The sequence below is a fragment of the Callospermophilus lateralis genome (assembly GCF_048772815.1).
Source record: "Callospermophilus lateralis isolate mCalLat2 chromosome 11 unlocalized genomic scaffold, mCalLat2.hap1 SUPER_11_unloc_3, whole genome shotgun sequence".
Taxonomy (NCBI): domain Eukaryota; kingdom Metazoa; phylum Chordata; class Mammalia; order Rodentia; family Sciuridae; genus Callospermophilus; species Callospermophilus lateralis.
The window spans coordinates 4,743,518-4,759,588 of NW_027510155.1; the positions used below are offsets into that span (position 1 = coordinate 4,743,518).

Here is a 16,071-nt window from a genome sequence, read left to right on the forward strand (position 1 = left end):
ACCACCGTATCTCAGTTATGCCATTTTGACATCCACAGTGATTGTGCCCTGGAAGCTGGGTCAGCCCCTTCCCACCCACCCTCTGTGATCACTGCCCATGGGCTGGGAGCCCAGGCCACATGGGGCCAGCAGGACCACAAACTCCTCTGAAGTCTGGCACTCTCCAGCCACAGCCCGAGAGCCAGGGACTGGGCCTGCCTGCCAGAGGCCATGAAGTCCCCAGCGGTGGCCTGGGGGGCCCTGCCCTCTAGTAGGAGCAGGAGAGGTATGGCGGTGGCCTCCATGGGCTGGGAGATGGCTGGTGGTGGGGCTGCCCTGCTGGGGACTAGGTCTAGCCAAGGCCACATGGGAGAAGGTGCTGGGACCTGGGTGGGTCAAGGGCCCCTCTGGTTCTTGACCCAGGTCTCTAGGTACAGTGTGCCACCCCTACTGAGCCATGAAAGGGCTCGTGCAGAATTGGGGCACCCTCCCGAGGAAGCCTGCAGCTGAGTCTGAGAGGGGCGTCTGAGAACTCTGGAAAGTTCACCAGATTCATGTCTATGTCACCTGTCACTTCAGACAACATTGTCTTTCTGTCTCAGACACCAGAGTATCTTCCCATGGACCCCGAGTCCCTGACTTTGAGCTCAGGCCCTGAGCCTGAACCTCCCCTCCTGGCCTCTGAGTGCGGTGGAGGCTGAATGTGGTGGAGGCCGAGAGAGCTGGTGGCATCCCACTGTCCCTTTACTAGCATTTGGTCCCTAAGTACAGTCAGAACATTCTAGAAACACAGGGAGAAACAAAAGACATCCCTTCCCAGGGACGCAGGGGCAGCTGCGCAGTGAGGATCCACCAAGGCTGACTGGAGTTTGGACAATTGGACTTGGCAGGATGGTCCCCTGAGGGCAACGAGCTCGGCCAGGCAAGGGTGGAGGTGGCAACCCCAGGCCTCCCCCAGATGAGGACAAAGCTGCCTGGCCACAAGTTGGCCGTGAGGTGGCAGGGATGGCGGTCCTGGCTCTGTCCCAGCATAAGGCTCATCTGGACACTTGGTGGAAGAGCAGCTGCCCACTGCTGGGCAGGGAGCTGTTTTATCCTGAGCCCAGGGGATCCAATGCCCCCCACGGTAACAGTCTGCACCAAGAGAGTGCCACTGCTAGTGATGCTGAGGACATGCTGGTGATGCTGTCCATTTCCCCAGAGGAGGTGAGAGCCGACGGCCGACCATCCTAAGGCCACACATAGAGATTTTGTGCTTCCAACCCAGTCAAAAAGCCACCATGGAGACCAGAGACACCACGGTGGTTGCACACATCACTGAGGGTGGGAGGGGAGGCCAAAACCAAAGTCAGACAGAAAATGGGGACAGTGCTCCCCATCCCTGTCAAGGCTGCAGCTGCCAATGCTAGAAGAAGGAGAGGAGCCCTGCTGAGGGTGGCTGCCCCATGGTGAAGAGGAGGGGCAGACATCAGCCAGATGACAAGGTCCCCACGCGACACAGCACCACTGCCCCCGGCCACCACTGCCTTCCGAGGCACTGCCCAGTGTCGTCCCAGGTCCTTGGATAGGCATGGCTCTCAGAAGAGCAGGGTGCCCATGCTTCCCAACTCACTTGGCTCCTTGACGAAAATCTCAAAGGACTGGGAGATGTTGGTGACTGCCAACAGGATCCCCGTCCCCAAGCCGATGGTGCCCAGGAAGGCAGCCAGGACTGAGAGGCCCCAAGACACAGGCCCCCAGAGGCCGCTGCCATGGGGATGTACCTGGGGGAGGGCAGGTGGTCAGCCCCAGGCCACCACAGAGCCTCCAACCTGGCCACCAGTCTTGCCCATGACTGAGACCAGAACCTCAGGAGGCCCCACCACCTCCCTTAAGTATCCTCTGCTAACACCCCACTAATTCTATGGGACCTAGTCCCTGTTAGGGGACTGTGACTAGTCCAAACTGAAAGGCTGCTGAACACAGTGGTCCATTCCTGTCACCCCAGTAACTCAGGAGGCTGAGGCAGGAAGATCACAAGGTGGAGGCCAGCCTCAGCTGCTTTGCAAGGCCCTAAGCAGCTTAACGAGACCCTGTCTCTAAATAAAATATAAAAAGATCTGGGGACGTAGCTTAGGGGTCAAGTGACCCTGAGTGTGATCCTCAGTAAGGGGGCTGGAGGGCTGGTTATGAGACCCAAATCCTGATGATGTCTATCGAAATGGCCACTGTCCCTACCAAGGACTCAAAAGCAACCAAAAATTTGCAACTGTGGCTTTTCCCATGGTTGATTCTCTCAGGAAAGGTCACCAATTGAGAACCCACAGGAGAACCTGGGCTGCCACCTGACTTTGTAGACACAGCCCTTTTAATGGTGGCTACTGCCGAGTGGCAGAGGAAGAGCTGAGAAAATGGCAGAGGGCACCAGGGAGGTTGGGGGCAGCCTTCGATCCAGGATGAGGTGCAGCTGCAAAGGGCGCTTCTTCTGCCCCAGACACCTGTGCCCTGGGGCCTCTCCCACCCTCCATTCTCTCCACCCCAAGGTTATGGCCACCCTGGCACATCTGGTCTCTGGCCTCCTCTCTGCTGTGGCCTTGTCAGCTGGAACTGACCTCCCTGCTTCAAACACCACCATCCCTCTACGGCTCTGCTGGCCTCTCAGCCACATCCAACATCTGTCTTTTTTCAGTCTTGGGGATTTAACCCAGGGGTTCCCCAACCATGAGCCCTGTCTCCAGCTCTTTTTTTGTATTATATTTAGAGACAGGGTCTCACTGAGTTACTCAGGGCCTCACTAAGTTCCTGAGGTTGGCCTCCACCTTGCCATCCTCATGCCTTGGCCTCCAGGCATGCCTCAGAGAGCCTGGCGCTTCAGCTCAGATCCATCTGGAGCCCCACTCTGTGCTCAGAGCCTGGGCACTGCTCCTGGATGCCTAGGGCAGCATCCCACTAGCATGAGCAGAGGTGAGGGTCCCCTGCTGCCAGCACCATCCCTACAGAGCCCCATGCTGGGTCACTAGGCTGCATGCACCTGGCTCCCTGCTGAGGGCGCTAGACATCTTATTCCATGTCCCCAGCATCCAGTACTTAGCAGGTTCATAAATATCCAATGACACAGGGACCTTGCCTACCCTGTGATCTGAGAATGAGACACATGGACACTGAAGACCACAAGGTCCACTGGTGCTGGAGGCCTGGGAGCCGCACCTGCTGACTGGGGGTGGGTACTGCACTCGCCGGTTGAGCTCATGCACCATGGATGTCTCCCGGTGGCCCCACATCACCATCTGCTGCTCCTTCAGCTGCTTGACCACCTGCATGATGCACAGAGCAGAGGATATGTTCAGAGGTGGTTTCAGAGGGAAAGGTCTCAAGCTGCTGGACACTTAAAGGGCTCTTTCTGCAGCTCTACATCTTTACAAAGACTTTAAAAATGCCCAAAATCCTGGGGTGCACCCCTGTCATTCCAGCAGCTTGGGAGGCTGAGGCAGGAGGATCGCAATTTGGAGGCCAGCCTCAGCCACTTAGCAAGGCCCTGAGCAGCTCAGCGAGACCCTGTCTCCAGATGAAATCTAACAAGGGCTCAGAGGTTAAGTGTCCCTGGACCAACAAGGTGCTATAAGGAGACCAGACAATGTGTGATTTTCCACTCTGGCTTCAGGTTCTCAGACCTGCTGCTGATGGCTGAACTCCATCCATCTGTCCTTAATGCTCTGAACTGTTTCACCAAGGTGGGTGGTCCATCTGCATGTCACAAACCACCACTGTGACAAAGCAACAAGCCGAATGCCACTTTAAGAATGTCCGTTCATACTTACATTCTTGGCAGATGAGCTCAAGACCTCGACCCAGATCTTAGAGAAGAAGGCAAAGATCCCAGCATGAACATGAGGTACACTACCACATGGACAGGGTCCTCCAACACGGAGCCAAAGGACTCCAGCAGAGATAGGTAGTAACACAGGCCACAAACTGCATAGGTGCAGGCGGGGCCTCCAGAAGACTTGTCCTTGGAAGAAGGAACAGAAGGTCTGGGACGCTGCATCTACTGTACCTGAGCTTCAAGATGAACCCAGAGCAGATCAAAGACTGTGATTGCAGCCGGGCACAATGACACACTCCTGTCACCCCACAGCTCAGGAAGCTGAGGCAGGAGGATGGAAAGTTGAAGGCCCTAAGCAGCTCAGTGAGACCCTGAGTCTAAATAGGGGTGGAACAGGGCTCAGAAGTCAAGGGACCCTGGGTTCAGTCCTTGTTACAAAAAACTTCCTGCACAGAATTTGGGAAAGGACACAGGGGAGGAGATCTGTGGGTGAGACACTTGGTCAGGAGCAAGACGCACAGATGCGGAGCAACAACACCCACTCTGTGGCCAGGAGACCCTCCTTGGGAACATCTGACTGACAGACCAGGTGCCCAACAGACTGATGAGCAGGTGCCCGCTGAAGCGAGCCGACAGGATCTGGGAGATGATGTAGAGGTGGGGACCAGGGCGGACTGCAGGACAATCGGGACATTGGAGGTGAAGAAGAGCTCAACGGGGTAGGTGTGGTACTGGCCCTGGTAGTGCGCAGTCTTGATGGGCAGGTCCATCTGGAAGCCCTGAGGACACAGAACAGGGCACTCTTCACTGCCTTGCTGTCCCCTATGGTCCAGAGGTACAAGAAGTGGCAACAGCTCTGGGGACCCAACTTCTGACACTGCTGGAGAGCACCTGCCGCTTCCCTCACAACCACTGTGTGGGGCACACACAGAAAAAAGACCAGAAAAACTGGTTTCAAAATGTACTCAAGTCCACTCTATGGCCATTCATATCTAAACAGAAAAAAAAAGAAAAAAACAATTATGCCGAAGCCAGAGACAGTGGTGCAGGCCTGTCATCATCAGCAGCTCTGGAGGCTGAGGTAGGAGGACTACAATTTGGAGGCCAGCCTCAGCAACTCAGCAAGATTCTGACTCTAAATAAAATATAAAAAGTTCTGGGGATGGGGCTCAGGGGTTCAGTGCCCCTGGGTTCCATCCCTGGTACCAAAAAAAAAAATAAAGAAAAATAATTGCAGACTTCTTGGGCTCACGTTGGACACACCTGGAAATGGATGACCACAGCGATGACAAAGATGGAGGCGATGAGGTTCATGAGGTCGGGGAGATTCTGGCAGGAGAAAGCCTCACTAATTGCTTGGACTTTGTCTGTGCACGTGGCACAGAGATGAAATAGTGCAATGATGGCACGCTCCAATTCCATACCTGTTGGCAGAGAAGAACCCAAATGTGAAGGGAAGAACAAAGGGCTGAACCCCGCTGGGTCTTAGGCCTCCTCCGGGCCAAAGCAGAGTCAGGAGAACAGAATCAGCCAGGAGACTCAACTGGTAGACTCACGGCACCACAGTCATGGGGTCACTGTTTGGATTTTTTTTTTTTGGCACCAGGGATGGAACCCACGGGCCCTTGGCCACTGAACCCCAATTCCAGCCTATTTGTATTTCATTCACAGACAGCATCTCACTGAGTTGCTGAGGCCTTGCTGTTGCTGAGCCTGACCTCCAAGTTGAGATCCTCCTGCCTCAGCCTCAGCAACAGGCTGAAAGGAGCCTGGCCTGAGGAACAGGCAACAGATCATCCCAGGACACTGCAGCAGAGGGCGACAAGGTCCAAGCACTTCAGAAATTGTGTGAGAATGACTTTAGAACAAAAGGACAGTGGGAAACACTGTCACCAAGGCCCCTGATGCCAGTGCTTCCCTAGACATGGCATCTGTGGGCAGAGTGGCTAATGGCTGGGGACTAAGATGTTCCAGTCTCTCTCTGGGACAGCATTTTCCTGTCACCTCAGAGTTGGGACTGCAGGACTCGCATCACCTTCTGGATGGCCACTCAGATGGGCCATCTGTCCTGAAGACCACATGGACGGGATTTCTGTGACAGAAACACTATCCTAGCTTTCCCTGGCCCCTGGCATCCCCATGGTGGTCTTCTGACAGCCCCTCTCCCTGCCACCTCTGGCTGTGTGGATCAACAGCTGATGTCCCTGTGGTCAAGAATCTGGAGACATTAAAGCTTGAGCATTTTGTAAAGGAGGAAGTGAACCCAGGGGGGAGAAAGCAGGGACTTTTCCTGGCTGCTCTTGCTACCAATGACCTCTCTGAACTCCCCTAACTTGCTCCACTGAGCCACACGCCAACCCTCAAACACACCAGCTCATCTCTGCCCCAGGGCCTTTGCACCTGCCGGGTTCTCTAGACGGGCCCATAACACTCTTCCCCAGTCACCCCATCTTCCTTCTCTGCTCTACTCTGACCCGGGACCCTGGGATGACACTGACACTCCCATGTCTTATGTTATCTCCCTTTGTATTCTTAGCACCCACAGAAGCTCCTGGTGCTTAACATCACCTGCCTGACAAGTGTCAGGAATGAAAGGTGGGTCACAGCAAAGTCAGGGTGAGGGCCTTAGGAGCCTTCTGAATGTTTAACATGGTCATTTCATGCAAATCACTACCTGCTAATCTCTGTGAACTGGATTAATTTCATGTGCTAGTGTTGCCTGGGGGCAAGAGTCATGTGGCGTCTGTACTCTCCACCTCCCTCCCAGCCTGGACTGTCCCCCACCTCAGTGAAGAAGGACCAGCTGTGCTCTCCACCCTAGGGGCCCTTCCACACCCCACTTTCCAGGTTGCAAGCTGAGCCGTGGTGGCACTCCTGGTAAAAGGTGGCCCTTCCAGCTGCAAGCTACCTGTGCCTGCTCCATTCTCTTCTTGCCCATCCTGGGGGTGTCCCCATGGCTCCACCATTTGGGCTCCTTACAGCACCACTCAAATCCCCCCAGGTAGTGCCTCTGCCCCAGCCAGTTTCAAGAGTTGGCCAAGGGCAGCCACCTCCATGTCTCGGTTGTCTGTGGCCTTCATCTCTCACTAAGTCCTAAGGCCCTCACTCTGATGTCACACTGGCTGGCTCAGGCTGGATGGCTGTGCCACTTCCCCAGCCATTTTCTCAGCCTGTCTCTCAGGAACAGCAAATCATTCCTTCCAAAGCTGTCCCCTCACTCACTATCCTGCTCCAGAGCAAAGTGATCCTTTGGCTGGCTGCCGCAGCCCAAGCCTTTGCTGACTGGCCCCCTGTGGCCAACACTGCTCCCGCTCCTTTTGAATGCAGCCCCCCCCAAAGCCAGGAGGTGTTGGCTGACACTTCAACTCCTACCCAGCTTTTGCCCCCACATCCACGGCTGGGGCCCATCTGCTTTGCACCCCCAGATCCTCAATTCACCTTAGATTTTCTGAAATTGTAGGAAGAGTCTGGTGTCCCTTTGCCTAATCTTCTGTAAGTGTCCCCAACCCTCCTTCCCATAGGATTCCTCAGGCACCCTGCAGAGACCTGTCTGCAGTTTTCTCAATTTGATGACATGGCACTGGAGGCCAAGAATAAGCTCCACAGTCAATTCCAAGAAAACACACAAATGCACACAAATATTTTCCATGAGAGAGACTTCCGAGCAAATAACAGATTCAGGGTTCAGAGGCCAAAAGAAAAAGAAAAGAAAAAAAGTCAATTTCCCCTCTCCTAAGAAGTCTCACATGTTTTGCAGTTTTTATTTTATTAAGACTTGTAAGCCAGGTATCATGGTGCATGCCTGTAATCACAGTGGCTCTGGAGGCTAAAGCAGGAGAATTGCAAATCAATGGCTAACCTCAGCCAAATTGGGGCTCTAAGCAACTCAGCAAGACCCTGTCTCTGAAAAATACAAAAGAGGGTTGGGGACGGGGCTCAGGGGTTAACTGTCCCTGAGTTCAATCCCTAGTGCCTTCCACCCCAAATTGGCAGTACTGCGGATTGAACCCAGGAACAGTCATTCTACCCCAGCCTTTTTTGACACAGGGTCTCACTTATTTACCAAGGCTGTCCTTGAACTTGTAATCATCGAACTAACTGCTCCTTGCCTGAACAAGTGGTTTGGTGTAGCAATTTCCTTTTTAAAATCTTATTCACTAAGAACAACTGCTACAATATGTGCAGATGATTGCCCAAGGATATTCATTTCGATGCTACCTGTGACTGAGAAAGGACTGAAATGTCCACCAAAAGACAATTGGCTAAAATCAACACTTCTTTATCTTTACAGTGCAGGTTCCTGCTAAGAAATATGAGGCAGGATTACTCTGTGGCAAGTTGACTGTCTTTGAAATATTTTTATAAGAGGTGTTATTATTATTATTATTATCATTATTATTATTATTTTGTACTAGGGATTTAACCCAGGACCACTTAACCTCTGAGCCCTTTTCCCAGCCCTTTTTTATTTTATTTATAGACAGTGTCTCACTGAGTTTCTTAGGGCCTCACTAAGTTGCTGAGGCTGGCCTCCAACTTGTGATCCTTTTGCCTCAGCCTCCTGAGCTGCTGTGATGACAGACTTGAGCCTCTGCACTCAGCTATATTTTTAAAACTTTGCACACTGAAAATTCAGAAGACGTGTTTCTGAAACAGACATTTTCCCCCAGAGGAATACTCTGCAGGTATGAAAACTTCCTGCAGAAGTGCCCCACAGGAGGCAGGGCCATTACCTTGGTTGGTGTTGATGGTGGTGGGGTTGAAGGTCTTTCCTAGGATGGTTTCACAGATGTTGCTTGAAATGGAGAGGGAGAAGCCAAAGCCCAGGCTGTACCCTTTCTAAAGAAGGTCATCCAAAATGAGAACGATCAAGCCCACCACAAAGAACTGCAGAATTGAAATAAATAAATTAATAAAATGGACTCTGCATTACTGGCCTCAGGGCTCTGGTTCCTTCCATCTTCAATGACTGGGCTCTCTGCTATGAAGGCCAAATAAGAGACCCTTCTCAGTCTTCCTCACGGAAATTCAGAAGACAAAGCCAGGGTCTTTCGATTCTTTATTTTTTTAAATCTATTTTTTAGTTGGAGATGGACACAACATCTTTATTTAATTTTTATGGGGTGCTGAGGATGGAGCCGAAGGCCTCGTGCACGACAGTTGAGCCTCTACCACCGAGTCCCAGCCCCAACCCCTACATTTTTTGTTTTTGTTTCTTAATTGTTTGGGGTGTGCAGGTGGACAGCATGCCTTTATTGATTTCAATATTTCTCGTTGTAGATGGGCTCAGTGTCTTTATTTGATTGATTTCTTTTTGGGTGGTGTCCAGCCTCCAACTCGAGGCTTCACCCTGCTCAGGCCAGTGTCTAATCCTGAGCCCAGACCTGAGCCTGGCCTGGCCCCATCTCTTGCTGAGTACTGCTGATGAGAAAGAGGGATGGTGCAGTCACTCAGGAAGTGGCGTGCAATTGGGGGTTCACCTGAGTGGTGATCAGCAGGCAGATCACAGCGCTCATCTTTGAGGCGTCCCTATCCATGCCCGTCATCACATCCATTATGGACTGGCCAATGCTAACAATCATGCCAAACACTAGGATCCCAAGAGAACCCTTAGCAGAGTGTGACAGGAACACAGATGACAAACACTAACACTGCACCCGGGGACTTGGTAAGGATTGTCCAACTGTCACATGTCAAAGTACATGAGAACTCAGAGGCTATCTAGTGAAAGCACCTTTGGGTTTTTTTGTACTTTAGGGATTGAGCCCAGGGCCTTGCGGATGGTAGGCAAGTGCTCTACTAAACCTCAGCCCAGTCATCCTAAATTCTTTTTTGTAAAAAATAATCTTGAATTTTTAAGATGGAAAAACATTTTTAAAAATTATCAAGCGTGGCGGGCCGGGCGCCCTCGGCGGGCGCACTCCCTCCCGCCGCCCGCCAGGACTCTGGTGCTGCACACCCCACCGGGACCCCTTTTGGGCCACCTCCTCATCACAGCAACTTCCTCAACCCTGCTGCTCACCTGGAGCCTTTCAATCGTCCGTCCACCTTCACGGGCCTAGCAGCGGTTGGTGGCAATGCCTTCGGGGGACTTGGAAACCCGTCAGTTACTCCCAATAACATGTATTCATTTTAACTCTGGGTGCTGTTGAAGGCTTTGAGAAAGCGTGGAGAAAAGACACTCCAGCCACCCCTCACCAGCACCTATCCTCCCGGCCAACGCCCTGGGACAGAGCCGCAGCGCCACCGAGCAGATCAGGGGTCATTTGAACACAGAGGCTCGTGAGAAGGACAAACCCAAAGAGAGGGAGAGAGACCACCCGGAGTCGCGGAAAGACCTGGCCGCAGAAGAGCACAAGGCCAAGGAGGGCCCGGCGTCCGAGAAGGACGGGCATGGCCACGAGGGCTGCGCCCCGGGCGAGGAGGCCAAGCAGCTGGCGCGCGCGCCGTCGCCCTATGTGCGAACCCCCGCGCTGGACAGTGCCCGGCCGGGCAGCACCTCAGGCCGCGAGGCCGAGCCGCGCAAGGGCGAACCTGCCTACGAGAACCCGTGGAAGAGCGCCGAGGTCAAGGTCAAGGAGGAGCGCAGGGAGGAGCACGAGCTGCCTGCGGAGCCCGCGCAGCCACCGCGCCCTGCGGAGCCACCGGGCGCAGCCTCGGGTACCCACGGAGGCCCGCTGGCCTCGGTGCCCATGGCGGTGGGCGTGGCGGGCCTGCACCCCATGGGTGGCATCGGCAGCCTGGACCGGACCCGCATGATGACCCCCTTCATGGGCCTCAGCCCGCTCCCGGGTGGGGAGCGCTTCCCCTACCCGTCCTTCTACTGGGACCCCATGCGGGACCCGCTGAGGGACCCTCACCGTGAGCTCGACGTGCACCGCAGGGACCCGCTGGCCAGGGACTTCCTGCTGCGCGGTGACCCGCTGCACCAGCTGTTGGCCCCTCGGCTGTACGAGGCCGACAGATCCTTCCGGGACCGCGAGCCGCACGACTACAGCCACCACCATCACCACCACCCGCCGCTGGCTGTGGACCCGCGGCGGGAGCACGAGCGGGCCGGCCACCTGGACGAGCGTGAGCGCCTGCACGTGCTGCGCGAGGACTACGAGCACCCGCGGCTGCACGCCGTGCACCCCGCCTCCCTGGACAGCCACCTGCCGCACCCCAGCCTCCTCACGCCGGGCCTCCCCAGCATGCACTACCCACGCATCAGCCCCACGGCGGGCCACCAGAACGGACTGCTCAACAAGACGCCCCCCACAGCAGCGCTGAGTGCGCCGCCCCCGCTCATCTCCACGCTAGGGGGCCGCCCGGTGTCCCCACGCAGGACTACGCCTCTGTCTGCGGAGATCAGGGAGCGGCCGCCCTCCCACACTCTGAAGGACATCGAGGCGCGGTAAGGGGACGAGCAGAGGGAGCCCCGAGAGCAGGGAGGACTCCTGCACCCCGCGCAGACGCGGTGGCCAGCCCCACCGCTCCCCTTGTAAAACATGTACAGACTCCGTGCAGATTTGGAAATGTTTTTGTATATTCTATGTTGGAATTTTTCAGATCCTTTAGCTAAGTCATATGTTCTCATGTCTCCTACTCTTTGTTCCTTGTATGAAACTTCTTGATTTCAGCCAAAACAGTAAAGATGACAACACACACCAATTTGAGGAGGACGGGGGAGCCCACACCATCCATCACGCAGAGCTTTTTCAGATGGGAAGGGAAGGCCGTGTACATAGTCCTGTAAAGAGATTGCTTCATGAGCTGGTGGTTCATATATGCAAAGGGTGAGACGAAAGCTTTACTTTGTACAAATGTAAATAGATAAAGATTAAGTAACATAATTCATTACTACTTCTTGAAATGTGCTATTTGCAAAGCTAATATCAGTGGGCACTGCCTGCTAAGGCTGTGTTCCCCGTATTGTTAGAGACAGCTAAACCCTTCAACTATGCAATGAACATTAGGGCTTCTCACAAAAGCCCGCCTAACTCAAAGGAGCCTTTTCAAATCCATTTACAACATACTTAAGGTCATATTTTCCCTGAACAAGCGCTTAGGTGATATGACTCTGTTTTCCTTGCTTGTTTTTTTTCAAATGGAGAAACATCCTATTTTGCAGAGGGGACCCCAGGCTGGAACTTTGCATCTGAAGTTGCTGCTTGTGGGCTTCAGGGGCAGGTGCGCCCCAGGAAGGCAAACCAGTGCCAGGGAGAGTGGGATTGGTCAGATGCCAAAATCAGGGGCGGGCATCGGTGTCTGGCAGACAGAGCAGGCTGCCAGAATTGGTCACCGCCAGTCACGCGACCTCACACGCCTCTGGTGGGAACCATGCCTTTTTTTAAGTGTGTCCTATTTCATATGTATGCACACTTCCTCATTTTGCAGTGCGACTTAATTACACCCAAACAGATCCTGAAAGAAAGCTTCGCGTTTTCTGAGATGATGGGTATGTTTTCACTGTATTCAGAAACCGCTGAGTGTGAGGTGGGTTCCCAGCGCGACGCACTGTACTCTAGTCAGTAACAAGGTCTGGGCATAGCCCGGACAGGTCGACCGCGCAGAGCTATCGAGATTCACAGAGGTGACAGGTGGCAGAGGAGAAGTCGTGTGTGTGCGCGCATGTGTTTTTGAGTTTGCATCAATTTTAATGTCTCTTCATGATACTTTTATAATACATTAAACTTCTTGTCTACATATTTGGAGAGAATATGACTTTACTAGCAGAGAAATACAATATATCTTGTCTACTGGACTGTAAAATACATGTATGAAATAAAATTAGTTCCATTTGGTCTTCTAGTATATTAAAGTGCTATCTGACGTTGTTATCCTGTTTTTGCAAAAAAAAAAAAAAAAAGTTAACTACAGACCATTGTTTCTAATAAGCAGAGAGATCTATTTTAGTAGTAAACTGAAGGTTTAGTTGTGAGCTTCAGATTTTGTGAACACCAGATGTTGTGCAGTGTTTTGTTTTGTTTTTTGGGGTTTTCTTTTTTTTTTTTTTTTTTCGGTTTTGTTTTGTTTCTTTTTTTTTTTTAAAAAGACAACGACTTTAAAAATCCAAGGAATATGTACACTGGAACTGTAGTGGTAGCTTTCAGTGTTGTAAAGAGATTGTTCTATACAGACCTTTTGCTGTTTATCCTGTATGTAACAAAGTCCTTTCTAGACCCTGTGTGAAAAGCAAAGTGAAGCAACTGAATCTTCAGCATGTTCTCATCGGCGGAGCCTCTTGTGTAATGTAAACTGTGCCATGTTATTAAAAAATGTGAACCAAAAAAAAATTATCAAGCATAAGGAGAAAACTTCTGGGTCTGTAGCTCAGTGGTAGAGACACTGAGTTCCATTTCCAGGTTTGCAAAAAAATAATATTAAAAACAAAGAGAGAAAGAGAAAGAACACCTGATTTGGGCTCTAGAAAAATACTGCAAAATTTTTTTTGTTTGTTTTGCTTTTGGTACCAGGGATTGAACTCAGGGGTACTCAACCACTGAGCCCCATCCCCAGCCCTATTTTGTGTTTTATTTAGAGACAGGATCTCACTGAGATGCTTAGGGGCTCGCTGTTGCTGAGGCTGGATTTGAACTCACAATCCTCCTGCCTCAGCCTCCCGAGCTGCTGGGATTAGAGGAGTGCACCACTGCACTAAGCCAAGTATATTTTAAAATGTCCAAAATAAAAAATTAAAAAAAGAAAACCACTTATTAGTGCTTCAGAAGAATGATTCATTAATTTAAGACATTGAATAATAAATGAAGTACTTATTATTTAATAATGCATTACTTAATTCATTAATGATTAATACATTAATACATAAATATATTCTACAATCTTGATTGGTGTCTGAAACTCACAAATTTAAGTTAGATGGATTTCTCACTCAATTATTTAACCTTCTAACTTAAGAGCTCTAAGGCATGCTGTATGGAAGATGGCAGAGTAGAAAACTGTAATCATTGTTTTCTAAATAATACATTCCAGTTAACAGAGGCTAGGCTTGGCTGACTCTGAGGCTGGTCCCCATTATTGGGACTGCCTATCATTTGAAATGGCCAATATTCTTAACCTAGTTTAACAGCACATAGAAACTGAGACTGCAGAACTATTATCTAAATTTCTTCCACATCACAAAACTAATCAACAGCAGAGCTGGACTGAGAGGATCACCGTTCTGCTCATTAAATCCTTTTAAATGCAGGAAAAAAAAATAGAACTTGCTAAATAACTACCATGCACTAGGCACTGTGAGAGTATTATTCAGTTTAATCATTTTTTTTAGTACTGAGGACTGAGCAAAGGTGCTTCACCCCTGAGCACCTTCCCCAGCCATTTTTTAATTTTATTTACAGACAGGGTCTCACTGAGTTGCTTATGGCCTCACTAAGTTGCTGAGACTGGCCTCCAACTGGCGATACTCCTGCCTCAGCCTCCAGAGTTGCTGAAATTACAGGCATACTCCACAGCACCAGGCTTTGATTAAATTCTTATAACATCTCTGAAGTAGATGTCACCTCCTTCACGAGGTATGGAAATCATGGCTGGTGAAGGGGTGACCTCCATGCCCTGATCCTTCAATTTCATCCTCTGGGGCATTCCTGCCCTCCCTTGCCCTGCCTGGCCTTACCCCATACCCAGCACCTCCCAGAAGTGCTCTCTCATTAACAGGCCATGGAGCACCTACAGGGTTGGCAGGCCAAGCACACAGGCCAAACTGGGCTGTTTTAATGCTCCTAATTTTAGGGCCAATTCAAATTGTCAACCAGACATCAGAACTGTACCCTTGATCTTTCTTATATTTCTTGGCTCCATTGAAGAGGGCTTGGTCTTTTGGGGTGTCACCCACTTCAATCATCTTGGCACTAGCCAAGAGTGCATGATGAGGCCCAAGGTGACAATTGCAGAGATACCCAGCTACTTGAATGTGCATAAGGAAAGGGGCAGCCACAAAGCCCCTGTGAGCCCAGGAAAGCAAGACATCATTTAATAAAATGAACCTACAGAATTGCATGCGACCCCCTTCTCCACAGGATGGGCTTCAGGTTTCTTACAGCAATTATAGAATAACTCCTTAAAACCAAAGATTAGAACACAACTGAGTCCCTCTGTTGAGCCTGTCAGACCCTGTGTCATTCTGTTTGGAAAGTCACATACCCCTCAATAGCCTGCTGCATTCCCATCCCTATGGACAGATCCATTCTGGCTGGACAGAGGTCAGAGAGTCCCGTCCTTCATCAGTTCATAAAACTGGAGAACATTCCAATCATTTTCTGAGTCTGCGGATGGGGCTGGCACAATTGGATCTAGTTGGGAATCAACCTTCCCTTTCCATCATGTTCAGATGAGCTCTGATTCTGAGTGACTGGAACCTCATTGGAACCCCATTTTTAAACCATGTCCATTAAATGTACCATCAACATACACAAGAAAATCATTTCCAGACCCACCAGTGACTGGTTAGAATCGACCCTCCACTGTCACTCATGGTTTTGATCCGTATATTTCACCCGTAGATATGAAAAAGACATAGCTGAGAAACCAATGAAAAGTTCTAGAGAATATTCTAGGTGGACTCACCATCTCATTTCAGGGATTTCAAACACTCTAGTTTTTTCTAGTTTTCAGAAATTCTCAAGCAGAGACTTATCTTGTTCATCCAGGTTTTGTATTGCATTCAAACCCAACTCCAAAGAAGATGGTGTTGCCCAAGCTGAATGCACAGTTGATCAGGCTATTCGACATGGCACATGCAGACTTTCCAGGCCACAGAGCTGCCCATCCTCTGAGCTCCACAGAAAGGCTGTCATTCAACTAAATGGTGCTGGTCCAGTAGAAAAGAGGCAGAGTGAGTCTGAGCCTCCCTCTGTTGGAGGCCAGAATCCCTCACATCCAGTAGAAAGGGTCCGCAGAATCTGAGGCCATAATACCAAATAGAGGATCTGGAAACAAGCAAAAACCAAAGGACTGGCACGTGTGTCCCCCCTCTTCCCCATGCTCCAACACCAGCACAGGAGACTAAGAAGATGAAGAAGGGGATGGCCACCCACAGCACCTTCTCATCCAACTGGATCTGCAGAAGAGACAGAATCAGAGGACTCAAAGTTTCCCAGTAAGTCAATAAAAATGGAGTCCCACAGATCCTTTCTCTGATCACCAAGGAAGGCCAAGGAGGGCTGGGGCCACAGCTCCACGGGGAAGCACTTGCCTAGCATGAATGATGCTCTGGGTTCAGACTCCAGCAGAACTTTCCCCCCAAAAGGAGAAGAAGCCAAACCATGCACCAAGCAGAGCCCTTTCTG

The 16,071-nt window shown here is 51.1% G+C and overlaps 1 protein-coding gene and 1 pseudogene across 1 annotated transcript; one reads left to right on the forward strand and one right to left on the reverse strand.

The window, feature by feature from the left end:
- Window positions 1-1,556: 1,556 nt before the first annotated feature.
- Window positions 1,557-15,824, reverse strand: LOC143639872 (protein transport protein Sec61 subunit alpha-like; annotated as a pseudogene).
- LOC143639868 (autism susceptibility gene 2 protein-like) lies at window positions 9,859-11,181 on the forward strand. The gene is made up of 2 exons (XM_077107904.1): window positions 9,859-9,883; window positions 9,944-11,181. Exons 1-2 carry the CDS (start codon window positions 9,859-9,861, stop codon window positions 11,179-11,181), a joined length of 1,263 nt encoding a protein of 420 aa, XP_076964019.1.
- Window positions 15,825-16,071: the final 247 nt, after the last annotated feature.

Bases quoted from the DNA above. Each gene is read 5' to 3' on its own strand.
- LOC143639868 (XM_077107904.1), top strand. From the start codon at position 9,859: ATGCCTTCGGGGGACTTGGAAACCC. The intron at 9,884-9,943 runs GTCAGTTACTCC...GAAGGCTTTGAG, and splicing joins TTCGGGGGACTTGGAAACCC to AAAGCGTGGAGAAAAGACAC.